The sequence below is a fragment of the Adiantum capillus-veneris genome, chromosome 19, assembly GCF_014529385.1.
Source record: "Adiantum capillus-veneris isolate H3 chromosome 19, ASM1452938v2, whole genome shotgun sequence".
NCBI lineage: Eukaryota > Viridiplantae > Streptophyta > Polypodiopsida > Polypodiales > Pteridaceae > Adiantum > Adiantum capillus-veneris.
Genome location: NC_140949.1, coordinates 107,711,598 through 107,727,963, shown reverse-complemented (window position 1 = coordinate 107,727,963; position 16,366 = coordinate 107,711,598). Strand labels below are relative to the sequence as shown.

The window sequence follows — 16,366 nt, the reverse complement described above, 5'->3', positions numbered from 1 at the left end:
GGATGCCCCTCAGTGCAATGTGCGTGACAATCTCACTCAACAAATGGAAACTCACTCAAACAGAATGAAACACAGAAACAATGGATAACAACAGAACTACAGAGACACAACAGTGGACCAGAACATGTGGACTCGACTATCTCAAAGAACCATGTACAGACTCTGGCGTGGCAGCACACTCAGCTCCAGCCCAGGACTCACATGTACAAATGGGGGTGTCGAGGCTCAGATGTGCAGGGTGAGTGCAGAGGTGCTCTGTGTAAGACTCGCTACCAAGAAGACTACGTACAAGATAATCCCAAAAATGACCCAAACGACTACTCATATGCACAACCATAAAGAACCACCAACGGCTCATAAATGACCAGTCAGCTAAATCTATTTCCAAACTGTGTGGTGGTGGTGAATTGGCCACGATGTCACCGTCGGTACCTTGCCACGTCACCCCCAGCCCAGAGGGTCCGTCCAGTGTGAACCAAACCAACTGTGACTAACTGTCCAACTGTCTGCCTGTCCTGTGAAGTGACATTGTAGCCCTGCTACAGTTAGGAATATTCAATGGTTGGCACATCACAATGCAACACAAATGCTCACAGATGCATGTTACAAGACACAACAAACAACACCGCTGAGCACTCCTCCGAGAAAAATGGTCTGTGGTATGAAGGTACTCAACGACTGTCTCGTCACTCTCCCCTGCAAATAACCTAAAAAGGTCCGGACCATGAGCTCAGGGGAGTGTACAACCAAACGCTCCCCAGACCGCAGTCTCCGTCGCTTGGAGGTTCAAGCATATAACCAAACGCTCCCTAGACATCGGCCTTCGTCGTTCAGAGGTTTTCTAGCATACAATAGAACGCTCCCGAGACATCGGCCTGCGTCGTTCCGAGGTTTTCAAGAATACAACGAAACCCCCCCAAGGCATCGGCCTGCGTCGTTCCGAGGTTTTCAAGCATACAACGAAATGCTCCCCAGGCATCGACCTGCATCGTTCCGAGGTTCAAACAATACCAAAACAATATTTCTCACTTCTCCACCTGAGAGTAAAATCACCAATCAATGAAACCGGTATTAAAACCAGAGTCAAACATTTCAAATCGGCACCAAAACAAGTTCAAAACAGATACCATCCAACTCAAACAAATTCCAAACAAGATCACCAAACAAATTCAAATAGAACTCAAACTTAAAAAGCAATCTCGACATTAGTCGAGCTCGAAAAGTTGACCGACTTTCCATTCTGAATCCTGCACCAAAAATTAGGGCTAGATTCCTTTCATAAGGTCGTAGCCAACCGTAGCATGGTCCACAGCTCTTGGACAGACAATGTTCCTGTGGCGTTGATGGTAGTCCCAAGACATAGCAGTCACATCGGACCTCCAAGGTCATCAGCTCGTGAAGAGACATCTACTGAGAGATGTCGAATAATTTCAAGTTATAATCTGCTAGGGCTTCCATGGCAAGCATTTCCGGATATACCCCTCTGTGAGAAGTTGCACTCCAAAGGAAGATGTCAGAAACCATATAACTTCGGGCAAAAATTTTCTTGAAAGCTTGCCAAGTCCTTGGAGTGTATGGCTTGGTAGCTATAGACATCAACATCTGCATGGCACTGCTGTTTAGAAAAACAGTTACTTGAAACAAATCTTGGATCCTTCTCTTGCAAGTGATCTTTTATGGCTTATGCCCTGTAAGACATGAGCAGTGAAGACGTGAGCGTGCCCGATGCACGATGAAGTAAGGGTGGGACTGGCTAATAAGTCCGGGGTCTAGACCCGAAGATACTTCAAGTAAAATTCCAATAGCTCTGTCTGCTCTTTTGAAGGACCGGTATGCTTTCAAAAAAGCACACTCCTGATGCTTTGATACCAGTCACAGGACGGGCACCATGTTCCAATAGAAAGGAACAGACTGAACAGACTTTTAGCACTTCAATAACAATTGAACTGAGAGAGAGAGAGATGACACGCGACATGGAGTGGCGGAATTCCACCTCAGAGAGTATTGGCCCCAAACCTTGGCGTCCCTTTCGGTATTTCTTTATATTGCATCAACACAGTACAAGTCGATACTCTAGACTGTGCACCTTCTCCAAGAAGCACGCCCGAGAATGACCCCATGGCCTCATATTTAAAGGCCACCGGCCCCAAAAGCAGTTTACATGAAAAGCCTTCAAACTCAAAAGCTCCTGGTCCAAAAGCGATGCCCAAAAGCTGCCAGCATAAATCACGGAAATCCATATAATCTGCCACGTCAGCAGGTTGGCGGAAATCTGTTGCTGCTTCTTTTGTTGCTTCTGCCCCTTCTAGGGTTTAGGCCCCTCGGCTGGTAGCTCCGTTCTTCGGTGAGTCGACACGTCAGCAGTTTGTGACACCGTCTCAATTAGGGGTTGCTGATGGCCACCAAGGGAAGGATCTGGGGCTGATTTACGCTCCCGATGTGAGAGGAAACAAGGGCTGAAAGCTGGCTGCAAAAATGCAGCCGATCCGTCGCGCAAAGCAGGGCTGAAAACACAGATGATGATGGAGCCAATGGTAGACAGCAATGGGAGCACTCGATGCGGCGAGGGAATGGCCGAGAAGAGGCTCAATGGGCTGCCGAAGTACCGGGCTGTAGCTGAGAGGCTAGCGTTAGCAGATCCGGGCCACAACTGGCGAAGGGAAGGGCTGAAAACTGAAACCGCTGGGCTGAATTTGAAGCCGATGCAAAACGTTGGGCTGATCTGCGTCTTGGGAGCAAAACGCTGGTTGGCTGATGCAAAACGGTAGGGCTTCTCTCTGCTAGCACTGGCTCATGCGTTGCAAACGCGGGCTCCCTTGAGCGCTCCCTTTATAGGCTAGGATACTGGTTAAGAACTCCTTAAGGCTTAGGTGGGGCAAGTTTGAGACAAAAGTTATATAATTAAATGATTAAAATGATTTACGAGTAAACTTGACTTCAAAAGAGTACTACCTCAAAAGGCTGTTCCTCATTGGATGTGTTTGAGCACTCACTCTAATAAAAGTGACAATTTTAGTGTTTTACGCAATTCTATATTAGGTACGAATTTCATATGCTGGCTATCTTGCAAAGGGGCTGAAATAGTGTCAGCAACCTCTCTTGCTGATGTTGGGACGTACACACTCACAAATTTTCACGGGATCCGTCATAAAGTTTATCTGGGTGGGTAAGGAAAAATTGTTTGGAAAGGTGAATGGAAATCAAGTTTTCTTCTTCTATGGGGACACACTTGCACACTTTAAGTGTTTTCGGTCTGTACATTGTTCAAACCTTTGTCTACCTCCTCATTGTGTTGTGAGCTGTGCCCTGTACTTCAAATTTCAATGATTTGTTTAAGGCAATGCCAGCATTTTTAGTGGGCAAGTTTATCTTTCATTGTCTGTTTTGATTTTCCTTTCCTGAAGTGCATCTTATTGAATGTGTTTTTGTTGCTAATGACAGTCTTCTCTTGTTTTTTTGTTGGCTATAATTGTTTTTCTTTTGCCACAGCTTGCAACCTTAGGGCATGATACCACAGTATCTTATGTAGCTGAAGTGGCTAAGATTGTACTTGAACAGACAGGCTTACTGCCACATCTGAACACAGGTGTGCTGTCAAAATCAGAGTTAGCCTTGCTGAGACAAGTATCTGTCAGCCAAGGGTTGATGCTAGAAACCATTTCTGAGAGGCTTTTGAAGCCAGGCTGGGCACATTATCGTTGTCCAGATAAAGTTCCTAGAGTCCGATTAGCAACAATTACAGCTGCTGGTAAGTTCTGCTATTTCAGTTTATTGCCAGTACAAAGCAGTGCTACTGTTAAACTTCACAGGCATTTCCTTAATAGTAGCACTGGTACATTCTCACTCTTGCTGTGCTGTTGGTTTTTACTTTCCAAACAAAAGATTGAAGGCATTTGAGAGAAAAAACCCTACCGGTGACGGAGTCTGTAGAGGGTGTCTATGTGTGTCACTTGAACCTAATGCGAGTTGAACCTAATGCGTGTTTTCTTTACAACATGAATTTTGAGGACTGCTGGTAAAAAGAAATCTTAATTGTGGAAAGGCTTTATCATTTTTCTGTGTTTGTATGACCATGCCCTGAGCCTATCCCCAGTAGTTGTTGACTGAAAAGAACTCGCAACTGATTCTAAAGTATTGCCGTTATTATGTTCTGAAAATATTACTGGTAACACGAGTCATGGCTGGGATGTGGCTTGAGTCTTGAGCATGGGTGCTGTCACAAAGTGACGATGTCGCATGACCACCTGATGGACAGAAGATGATGTGGCAGGTAATGCTCGGGGATCACGGCAGGAATCATACTGGAAAATGTACGGTCCAAATTGCTGACGTGCTAGTTGTGCCGCGAAGTTGATTTCGGGCATCAGTTATAAAAGCAGTGGAATTTGACTTTTGGTGGTGCCAGATTTTGCTTTCCAAAGCTTTTGGGACGTTTGCTTTTAATAGAGCTGCTTTTGGGCCAAGTGTCTTTGTTAGGATGCCTTGAGGGTCAGTTTGGCAGATCAATGCATGGGTGCACGATTGTAGACTTGATCCTCTGGTAGTTGTACTCTATGATTATGAATACACAAAGAAGAGCCAAAACTTAAAAGGGGCGGCCTATCTTAAGGGCCAATGCTTCTGGGAGCGGAACTCCGCCACTCCATGTCTCCCACCTACAGTGTGTTGTTCTCTCTGTCAAGTTCAAGTGTTTACTGTTTTGGTTCAGTTTGGTGATGGTTGCAGTGATTCTATCGCCTCGGAAGTGGCTTGCGGGGTATTAGAGCTCAGAAATCAGACAGTGTTCTTTATAGAGCAATCTGGTCTAGAACTGCAGCAATCGATTGTGAAAGAAATGCGTTTTCATCTTTGAAATGGAGAGAAAGAAGCAACTGAGGACATTGAGATGTGGCAATATAAGATTTTTGGAAGAAATTACTTTTTGAAGAAGTGCTTTTTGTAGGAATTGCTTTTAGAAGAAGCTTCCCCTCAATGCCTCCTTCCACCCATGTGGTCGCCCCCAAGACAAGTTGCAGCAGCCATAAGAACCAGCTGGGGTCCTCACTCGGGCCCGAGGGCAGCTTTAGGATTGTCTCTCCTTCCCATCCTGCAACCGGTGATAACAAACACAACCAGCCACACCCTCTCCACGTCTGAGTTGAACAAGAGAAGATCTTGCTCTCTCTCATTTTGCTTTCGGCATGCATTGGAAGCAATTTCTTTCTCGGCTCTCACCTCTATGAAATGAAAATCCGGAACTTACATGGACCATAGAGTGTTTCTCTCTTTCTCTAGCGCTATCTCTTCGAAGAGATGGTGGCGCAAAGGCTGTGACTCAAAAGGTTGAAATCATAGTCGTCTTCGACTATGAGGTAGAAGAGATAAAGTCTTAGTCATTTTTCTTAGCGGGTAGAGGATCCCTTTTTACCCTACGACATCATTTTAGAATGGATGACTAGTCCATTTGGTGCTTGGGAGACGTAGCTGCCTCAAGCATGTCTGCTCTTTAGTCCATATCATACTCCCAAAGTAGAGTGACAAATTCTACTTGGTGTTTGAGTGACGTCGCAAACATGATTCTAAGCATGCATACTATTTAAATTTGTGCACAAAAGAGGATTAGTCTTATAAGACAAAAACATTGTTCATTTAGAAAGCATTTACATTAGCTTACTCTAGTGCAACATTGTAAGCATTGACAAGGTTGTATCCATCTAGCATCTTCAAAAGGATAATTTTTGAACTTAATGAAATACCGTCGGATAATCTTACCATACCGCATACTTCGTCTTCATGCCGAAGGATAGCTTCGGGTTGTAGCACCTCTTCTTTGTCTTCGATTTCTGGAGGGTCTTCAATAATTGGTTCTCTTGGTGGCTCTCCTTTGTAGGGCTTAAGTAGGCTCACATGAAAAGCATTGTGTTCAGCCAATGGTTGGGCAACTTGAGTTGATAAGCCATGTCATTGATTGGCTTCAAGATTTGAAAAAGGCCATAGTATCTTTTTGCTTCTTGTAGGTCACGGCTGTACTCATCAGCATCGAAGATCTTCCCATGTACTTTAAGTAGCAAGGGACTTCTAGGTCTTCCCTCTATGATCTCAAAAGATGCTTTTCTTATAGTAGTATGGACATTATTATTGTACGTATACTCTACAAGGGGTAAGTACTTCCCCCATTGTGATCATTGATCTACTTCTGTAACATAACTCTTTAGTGATTCGAGTATCGTAAGATTGGCTATCTCACTTTGGCCATCTGTTTGTGGGTGATAGGCCGAAGAGAAATTCAATCTTGTACCTAGATTTTCAAAAAGACTTTTCCAGAAATTACTGGTCATTCTAGGATCTCTATCTGACACGATCAATGTTGGTAATCCATGGTGTTTGAAAATCTGAGATATGTCCATATGGTGTGCGTTAATAGTCTTTTTAACATGAATAAAGTGTGCTTGCTTGCTAAACCTGTCGACTATTGTTCATATTCTCGTATTCCCATGGATAGACTTGGGTAGTCCAAAGATAAAATCCATGGATATACTCTCCCATGGTGAATTAGGGATTGGCAATGGTTGGAGTAATCGAGGTTTCTTCCCTCTATCATACTTAGTCTTTTGGCATACCACATATCTTGAAGCATACTCTTCTATGTCCACGTTCATGGTAGGCCAATAGAAGTACGTCTCTACTCTTCGAAGAGTAGGTTGAATGCCTCTATGCCCCGCATAGGGAGGAGCATGGGATTCATACATGACTTTCTCACGAAGGGAGTGGGTAACACATAGCCTATTGCCATGGAGAAGATAACCATCCTACAAGGTGAATGGTTCCTCTTTCTTCCCCAAAGCAAGGGTTGACATTGCATCTTTAAAGTCAGGGTGAGTAGCATACTCATTTATCATAGAAGATAGATTATTGTGAGTTGCTATAGACACCACATTGACTTTTGGTCGTCGTGAAAGTGCATCGGCCACTTGATTGTGCTTATCAGTAATGTGAGCAATATGAAAATAAAATTGCGAAAGAAAATTTGCCCAACTCATTTGTTTGTCAAAAAGCTTGGTTTGTGTCATGAAGTACTTGAGACTTTGTTGGTTTGTTCGTAAAATGAATGGAGTCCCTAATATATATCTTCGTGCATTGCTTGGATTCTAGGGTTTTTTCTACGGGTTTAGACTATCTACCGGCCGTACAAAATGGATCATTGATGAGTAAAGAACTTACCCCTCATGTCTTGTGTGAGACGGCGCTGAAAATGGACAACTGTAAACTCCGGAAAGTACGCGCGATGAAATCTTGGCATACATAGTGGTGGGTAGTAGCTCAAGCTTGAGCACGGGTGTCTCAAATAGCTCTAGCCTTCAATTGAGAGGAGGAAGAAATAGCTTTCATTTGATATTGTTTTTAGTAGAGGGGAGTCATACAGAGCAAGCCTACACCAGGCGTGCACGCGCGCGCGCGAAGAGGTCGAAAAGCTCTCTCTCCAAAGGCAACAAGTGGAAATGAGGTGGTTTTAGCCTACCTTGGATATCTATACTCGGACTTCCCGAACCATTTTTCCCTAGATTCCCCCGTTAGTCCTACTAGGCCTTGAAATCTATGTTAGACTCAAAAATTTCCCCAATCGGATTCCTGTAGCTCATTCTGCACAAATTCTGCAAAAGTAGGTCTGGCCGCCTAATTTAGGCTTCTCGCTTCCATCTTCCAATTTGATTGAAATTTTTTGTGCTTGTCCGCCTTGTCTTTCTCAGCCTTCGGCTCTCATATGCTATGGTATACCCTTCTTGAAGCAAGACTGCTCCAAGGCAATCACCACAAGCATCACATTTGACCTCAAATGGCTTTGAGAGATCCGGAAGCATGAGGACTGCTTGAGAGGTAAGCTTCTTTTTTGAGCTTGTCAAAAGCATTTTTCTCCTTAGCTGTCCATGAATACTTAACGGTCTTCTTTGTTAAGTCATGTAATGGATTGCTATTCGAGAAAATTTTGCTATGAAGCATCTATGATATGCACACATACCAATAAAGCTTCTTAGCTCATGTAGATTCCTTGGATTAGGCCATGATTTTATTACCTCCAACTTTGATGGATCCATACGGATACCATCTTTAGAGATAATATGACCTAAGTATTGAATCTCTTGAAGGAAAAATTCACTTTTCTTTTGGTTGAGAAAAAGCTTGTTCTCCCTCAATGCTTGAAAAATTACTTGGAGATGTTGCTTGTGTTCCTCCAAGGACTTGAAATAGATGATGATATCATCAAAGAACACTCTAGTGAACTTGAGGTAGGGTCTAAATTTTCTCCATCAAACGATTGAATGTGGCTGGTGAATTGGTAAAGCCAAAAGGCATGACTGGATATTCATAAAGACCAAACGTTGTACGAAACGCGGTCTTTAGGATATTGTCATCCACTATTCTTTTTTGATGATAGCCACTTTTAAGGTCAATCCTACTGAAGTAGGTAGAGCCTTGTGACTTATCAAATAGATCTTCTACCTAAGGCACAGGAATTTGTTTTTGATAGTGATATGGTTTGGTGCTCGATAGTCCACACCCGTACGGTATGTACCATCTTTCTTTTGTACTAAATCCATAGGGATTTCATCGATAAAAACATCTTAGAATCCATTTAGAAAAGTAGACAAGTCTAACTCTTCTTGATTTCTACCATTTTCATTTGATAAATCATTAGCGTCATTAGTGGATTCTTTGACAAAAATCATCTACGCAGAAACCAAGCTTTTCATTGACTTATGAAAAGCCGATGAATTTACAAGTCCTATATTACGACCAGACTGATTAGCATCTATATACATGCTCTTTCCCGTGTAGGTGAAGTAGATTCTCCTTTCAAGGAACATCATGTTGGTAGCCATGTGGTTGAACCATGGTGTCCCTAGGATAGCATCCTTACGTTGGAGAGAAGAGATGAAAAAGTCTTCTTCGTCGACATAGCTTTGGACATGAAATCTCAACCTCCCAATCAAGGGAGTAACGGAGGCTTGCTGTCCCTTAAAAGCTGTGTCAACAGTTATAGTATCTCCCATCTCAAAAGCTTGAATGCCAACTTGGTGGCCAATTCCGTTGATATGAAGTTGTGAGTAGAGCCAGGGTCAAACAAGATGAAGGCATCACGTTCCCTTACCTTTTCCCAAGCTTAGGAGAGAGGTGATCCTTTGCAATGAGCATCCTCTTTTGGAGCTTCTTAAAACACTTACGGTCATTGCGCAAAGCTTCAAGCTCTTCAGGAGAGAGTTTGTTTTTACCTTTGTAAACTCCCTTCTCCTGGGACCGATTGTTGTTGTTGTTGTTATTGGAATTGCCTTGGGAAGAATTTTGGGCATTGGTTTTCCCCTTTGCATCACTTTTGTCTTTGTTTTCCACATGGGCCTTACATTTTGTCTAGCCCCTTGTTGGAAATTGATGCGGGAAGCAACCATGGTGTGGTGGATTACTTTGGTGATAGAACCAGGCCGTTGCGAGTTGACATACTCAGCCATTTCTTCAGGTAATCCCGCACAAAGTTGTTGCTTTTTGCTCGGTGAAGTCTATCTTTTGGAAGATAGTAGCCTTGAGATGTAATCCCAAAACTTGTCCACGTATTTGTGAATAGACTCATGTGAGAGAAGCTTCAAACTGCGCCATTCGGTAAGTACTTTGTCCTTTGCATTGCTTGCAAGGAATTGCTTCATGATGGAAACTCGTAGAATTTTCCATGTCTTTGGGGCTTCGCCGTTGCCACGAAGGCTAGCCCACCATTGACGAGCCGATTTCTGGAAGTGCATAGCTACATGGCGTAACTTGGAGGACTCCGTGAAGCCCTCGTCTCCAAAGGACGCATTAAATTGTTGGATAAAGGCCAATACTTTGTCGGTGGCACCAAAGGTGCCATCGTAGGTGAGAAAAGAGATACTCTTTCCTCCCTCTTTGAACTTCTTGAGCTTTTGTGATCTTCGCCATGCAGGGTATGATTTGCGATGTCCTCCCCTCTTGTATTCTCTAAGAGAAAAGCCATAGATTTCATCGGAAGAGGAGGAAGGTAAAGAAGAAGGAGAAGAGGGTGACCTCTTTCTTGACCTTTTCTTCCTTTGTTTCCTCTCTTCCCTTTCGAAGTGACGAGGAGGACTGTGTGTTGACCGTTTCCTCATGGGAGGAGTTGGCGATTGTCTAGACCGCCGTCTTCGTGGAGCCACATTTTCAAAGAAACTTAGGGATTCATTACTTTCTTCTTCTTTGGATTCCTCCTCTCGAATGGAGAGAGTCTTCTTTTAGGGGTCTCATCAAGAGGCCTCTTAAGTTCTCTCTCCTCTTGGAGAGGAAGGGAAATCCCATGAGCACGAAGTTGTTGAGTAACTTCGGCTTGCAAAGTAGGGTTGCCCATAGCTTGATGCAACCTAGTAATAAGATTATTGATAAACATGGAGGCATCATCATTAGCACCTTCATGTGCAAAATCAAAGTTGTTAATGTTCATTCTACTCTCTTGGTTATTGTAAGCCATGCTAATTATACTTATGTGTTTACTTAGTGTATTATTTGGCAATTCAAAACCTTAGTTGCTACTCCTCTTAGCCTTTGAAAATAAGCACTTAAGTATCTACACCTACGGCTCAAATTGGTTAATTATAGAGAGTAGTGGGGTGGGTCTAACATAGCAAAATTAATGAGAGATAGCTTCTTTCGGACTTTTTATGGCTCAATAATGGTAAAGCCGTAGGCAAGTCTAAAAGACTCCATTATTAAGACCAAAGCTCTCGAGGTGTGCACCATATCCCACATAGTGGGCTCAACCAAATCGATAATAGATCCCAGTCCCACTTACCCTAATATAATTAACAAAACCAACCATTAATAGGCTACTTAAGGACCTCTCTTCTTAAGCAAGAAAAGAGAAACAAAATGCTCTGATACCAATGTAATGGAAATGGCCTATGAACTTTGAGAATAGCAAAATTAAGAGAATTAGAGTGAGCATTTTGTGAGATTACTTTGAGAACATAGAGGGTGAACTTAATTGATGGTAGCAACATAAACATAGTACTTAATTAACTTGACATGAACAATACTTCCGCAAGAGAGAGTATTAGAGAACATGACAATAGTTGAGGATCGGATTTATTTGGAGCCGGTCCCCCCTCCAAAAGCCGTTTGTATTAGATTCTCCTATCAAGAGAGACTTGATACAATACAATCATTGTGCTCCTTGTGACCTTGGTGATGCATGAAGATGGAAAGCTTCATGCATCACAAGCATAACATAAACTTTGCAAAAAGCATTAACTATCCCAAGCCTCAGTCCCAAGGCCTCAAACACCTTTGAAGGTGGAGAGAGCTAGCACGGAATGAGGATAGGGAAGAGGAAGAAGAATCATCCATAAGAGAAAGAAATACTTCCTCACTTATAATCACTCTTTTATGCTTAGCATAGCATATGTCATGTGACACATCCCAACCGTATGTGTCCGTGGACAAGCTACACCATAGCAGGGTTCCCGTCAGTCAAGTCAGTTTAGATTAGCAGTGATCTGGCACTTTTGTGAGTCTATTCGTAGACCGTGCATGCCCAGTCACTTAGCATAGATGCATATCCTCCGGTTGCACACAGCATGATCGTCGGAATTCCCATCAGAATCCATTAGCATCAGTTAGGGGAATTTTCCAGTGCATTTAGCGTATTTTCCTATTTTTGGTTATTTTCACTTATTATTTTTAAGTGACTTTCCAACAAAAGTAGGTAGGGCAATTTTGCTAAGTTAATATATAAGCAAACCCAAGTTAGCACTTTCTGGCAGAAGAGGCAACAGGAGCTTCCTGCTCAACAGGCAACTTCTCAGCAGTACCCCCCCCCTCATGCACCCCTAGCGTTTTCAAGTATTAGCATCGCCATCAGCCACTTGTCCTTGGCCTTTTCTCCCTATAGCCAGCCATCGCTATAAGCCTCTTGTTTCTGGCGATAGTCCCCCCTGCAGATCAGCCCCAAGGCCTAGCGTTTTGGGATCTCAGCCCTCAGCAAAAACGCCAGCAACAGATCAGCCTTTCAGCGTTTTTCAGCGTTTTCAGCCCTAAAAACGCAGCCTGGCCAGACACAGCACTTCAGCGTTTTTACCATCAGCATGACGCCCCGCAAGATCCACCATTTTCAGCCATAAGCATCGCAAGAAAAACAGTCATTTTCAGCCCCGAAACAGCCACAAAATTCAGCCAATAGAAGATCACACATTTCAACCATGAAGTCGTTGTCATCGTCGTCGTCGTCGTCATCGGCAAAGTCCAATTGCATCAGTCCATTGCATACGCATTGTACACCTTTGTGCAATCAAAGTACACCACTCTCGCCGACGAGAGTGGGGCCTTCGGAGGAGGGTTTTACAACCTCTTGGTGTCGTATCTCTTCTCTCTCCTTCTCTCAGTCTCATTCACTTGCACGCACAATATCCACTCACTTTGTTTGTGACCATAGCACTCTCCATAAGAGGGAAAGCTCTCTCTTTCCCTAAGAACTAAAAAGGAACCTTGAGCAATAAAGATCACTAATCTTGAGAAAATACAACATTCATTGCGCTGCACCTTAAGCATAATAGCATAGATGATAGTAATGAAGATGAAGAAGATGACAAGCTTAAGCATTGAAGCATGGCTCTTGGTTGGATTTGCATTTCATAGCCCAGAGTGTTGGTATAGACTCTCAACTTCTCAACAAGCTTGGAGAAGGAGATGGAGCTCTTGCACTTTGCACTTCACACAATGAGTGTGTGTATATGTGTTTGGGAGAGTATACCCCCTTCTCATGCTTGGTTCACCTCTCTCTCTCTCTCTCTCTCTCTGTCTCTCTTGTATTATTTAATTATATCATTTGGACATGTGTCCTCTTTTTCCTCTTTGAAAGAAAGAACTTAATTATTTATTTTTATGCATCTAAATTCTCATTGGACCCCTTTAAAGCCTATCCAATAGGATTCAAGCGCATCATGAGGGCCACATGTGGAGGATCGTGACATGTGTCTTTTATGCTTCTTAAGATATCATGTTTGAATTGAACACTTTAAGCACCTAGTCATTTAAGCACGGGAACCGTTTATGCCTCTTGAGAGTTTATGTTTGAATTGAACACTTCAAGAACCTTAGTCATTTAAGCACGGCAAACACCTCATCCTTGGGTAGGATTCCCACCTCAAGGTCAGCCCTAGCTTGCCTAAGGTCAAAGGACTTTTTAACACTAACTTTTGGAGGTCTTTAATGAAGCTAACCCTAAGGTCTTTAAGCTTTATTAGGTAGCATTGGTCTTTAACAGACCATCTCTCATTTGGACCCCTTTAACCTTGGCCCCGTGTTGAGACAGATCCATAAGCACATGTCTATATTCTAATCCTTGTTCCCGTTTATTCTCCCAGATTGAATGATCAGTTTAATATGAGAAAATCACTTGGGTTGGTTAGATATTAGATTTTATGACACGAACGGGTCGAAGGCACAACAAGACGTACTTGCTCGCAGAGGCCTGGGGTTTGAGTGGCGCATATCACAGATGATGGACTAACCAGACAATACCGAAGATCAAGATGCATATCAAAATCCACCCAAAGCAAAGATTACATTGAGGCAGAAAAGTCGGGACAGCACAGTCACCCGGTTCTCTCAGGCCACCAGGGAAACTATCCAGGGTAAAGGATGACCTAATAATTGAGAAGGTACAGGTGATGATTAAGACGGAGTTGAACCTTATGAAGGGAGACATTGAGAAAGAGATGTATGCAACTGTAGAGAATTATAGAAATGCTTTGTATGAATATATGAGGAAAAGAGATGCTTGGTAAGCGTGATGAGATGCACGTGGCACTGAAAGGGGAGATAAAAGCTATTGTGAGGGTAGAGGTGCAGGTAGTGGAAGCTGTGATGCAAAAAAGGTTAGATGATGCTATTGTTGCTAGTGAGTCGTGGAAATCAGATATGGAAAAACGCATAAGTGCAAAAGATACATTGATTGAAGAGCGTAAGGGAGAACTAGTAACTTGTAAGAGTAAAAGTATTCTTGGAAAGGATGGAGAAATTCAGCCCCTCAGTGATTAAGGAGCTCGAGAAATCAAAGAACAGGTGAAAACTTGAAAGAGCAGAAGTCGAGATCAGCCTCTTCACGGGTGGATGTCCTCACCAAAATGCAAAAGAAGGTTGATAAAGCTGAAGAGTGGATTGAGGTTGTAAAGAAGAGAAAAGCCAAGATGGCTGAAGCTACATCGGCACCCACCATTATCAATATGACCATTGAGGAAAAGTAGAAGAGGAAGATCAGAGCCCTTCACGTGCGTGTTACATGCCTTAAGGACATTGGAAATGTGGAAGTAGTGAAAGAACTCTTGAAACGCGCGGGCATTTGTGAAGCCACACATAGGCGCATGGAGAGTGGGGAAGAAAGGAAACTGTGGGGAAGAAAGTTCTAAGGAAAGAGCACTCATTTTACGTTTCCCTAATGAGGAAACTAGGAGAGAGTTCTTGAAGAAGAAATCAACTCTTAACTAGGATATTTTTGGGCGATGACCTCACTTTAGCGCAAATTGCACACATGCAAGAGCTGATGCCAGAATCAAGGTTGGGAGGAAGAAGGGAAAAATTTGCTTTCTATAGAAGGGGTAGAGTGGTGATCTTGGAAGATGCACTACATGACAGTGCATGACCTATGGGACCAGCCTTAAGATGGCAGTATGGAATTGTAATGGATCATTGAAGCTAGATGTTGGTGCATTCGAGGATAGCTTCAAGGGAAGAGACATTATTTTCTACTCTGAGACACATCAAAATCCCGGCGTCACACTTCCTTGAGTGACGGGATACGATTGGGAGACCACTTGTAGACAGAAAAGAGGTGAGATTAGAGCATAGAGAACGTGGGTAAAGAGGTGTGGTATTGTTCGGGGAAATGAGCATGCTAGATATATGTGGATTAGGGTGAGAGCTGAGACAAGGAGGCCACTTTATATTGCAATATGCTATTTTCCCCCAAGCACATCTCTCTATGCGTCGGCTGATACCAGCCCGTAGACTCTCTAAAGGGAGGTAGACTTTAGCTTTCACCTGATCTTTACTTGAACTTTACGACACAAAGAAAATACTCGAAAACCTATGACTAGAAAATTCAACACTTCAAACAATCCACGGCTTGGTAGCTAGAATGCTTCCAAGCAGATAGTGACACCGTGTTGGCCCCAAAGGTTGGCCCCCCTTTCATTATTTCTTTATCCAATTAAACTTCGGAGAAAATCTTGGAACTTCCTACGAGCTGTCCCACTTTTATTGTGCTGAAAATGACCTACTCTAGCCCAATTTCGGCAGCATAACCATTGTAGGAGGCTTCACAGACAAAATCCCCATGCAAAAGGTGACTTTTCCGGCGCATTTAAGCACTTTCCCAAACGTGGCAAGAAATTACAGCAGGCTGAGTTCTCTGTTTTCGGCCCCGAAAATGCACCTGAACATCTATACAGCGATACACAGCAGGCTGTAATTTCCTGTTTCGGGGTTTGTTTCGTGTGCTGGTGGCATCTGTAGCAAGCCCTCGAGCTCCCGGACGTGTAGGGCTACTTGCCCTTTGATTCGGACAAAACTTCTCACGTGAAATCTCTCTGAAACAACCTGTACCTGCGGGGGATTAGCTGCTAGCTAATCTAGTATCTGTGCAAGAGGCTTTTGCCTTGGCGCATGAACCCACATAACTGTACATACAGATGAATAGCCCTTGAGCTGGGCATCACTATCTTGTATTCAAGAGGGGAGAGAGGTGCATGAGAGCGGAATCATCGTGCTACATAAGACAAGGGAAAAGGCAAGCTTTCGATTGAAACTGTAAGACCTGCACCAACTACTCACACACACACACACACACACACACACACACACACACACACACACACACACTGTAGGCACTTACTGAAGAAGAAGCAGCCCTCCTCTCTCAAAAATGGGCGCCCCAGCTGATGTGGCTTGCAGAATCGACCTAGAGCCGCCATGTGTCGAGTTTGCCTCTTTTGAGTTAATTTCGTAGTACCCACCAACTTAAGCGACTTTGAACTGAGCCTAGCCAACCTTTTACTGCTCGGATTTTAGTGCCGACTGGCCCGAGCAACTGGTGGCGACCTAGCCTTTACAACTGTGGGTGAAACTCTAGGCCGTCGGTTGTTTCACACTGGCCATACAATGTCCGACCATTTGTGACTTCAAAAAGAGGGGCCCAAAAAATAAATTAAAATTAAGGGAAAGAAACCAACAACTAAGGTTAGTGATTGTCACAACCTCGTGACATACCCCCCTCTTGAAATTGCAAACGTCCTTGATTGCATGCCAGATATACATGCCATGATGATTTAGCGTGGTTAGCACGCTTTTATCATCACAT

The 16,366-nt window shown here is 43.4% G+C and overlaps 1 protein-coding gene across 3 annotated transcripts in view; it reads left to right on the top strand.

The window, feature by feature from the left end:
* Positions 1-16,366, top strand: part of LOC147434620 (uncharacterized) — a 101,329-nt gene that overhangs the window by 38,606 nt on the left and 46,357 nt on the right. For all 3 annotated transcript variants that reach the window (XR_015185372.1, XM_086491079.1, XM_086491080.1), the window contains one exon: positions 3,490-3,748. Coding sequence is in view for 2 of the 3 variants with exons in the window: in XM_086491079.1 (XP_086347205.1) it covers positions 3,490-3,748 (259 nt within the window). In the remaining variant the exon portion in view is untranslated. The remainder of the gene's footprint in view (positions 1-3,489; positions 3,749-16,366) is intronic.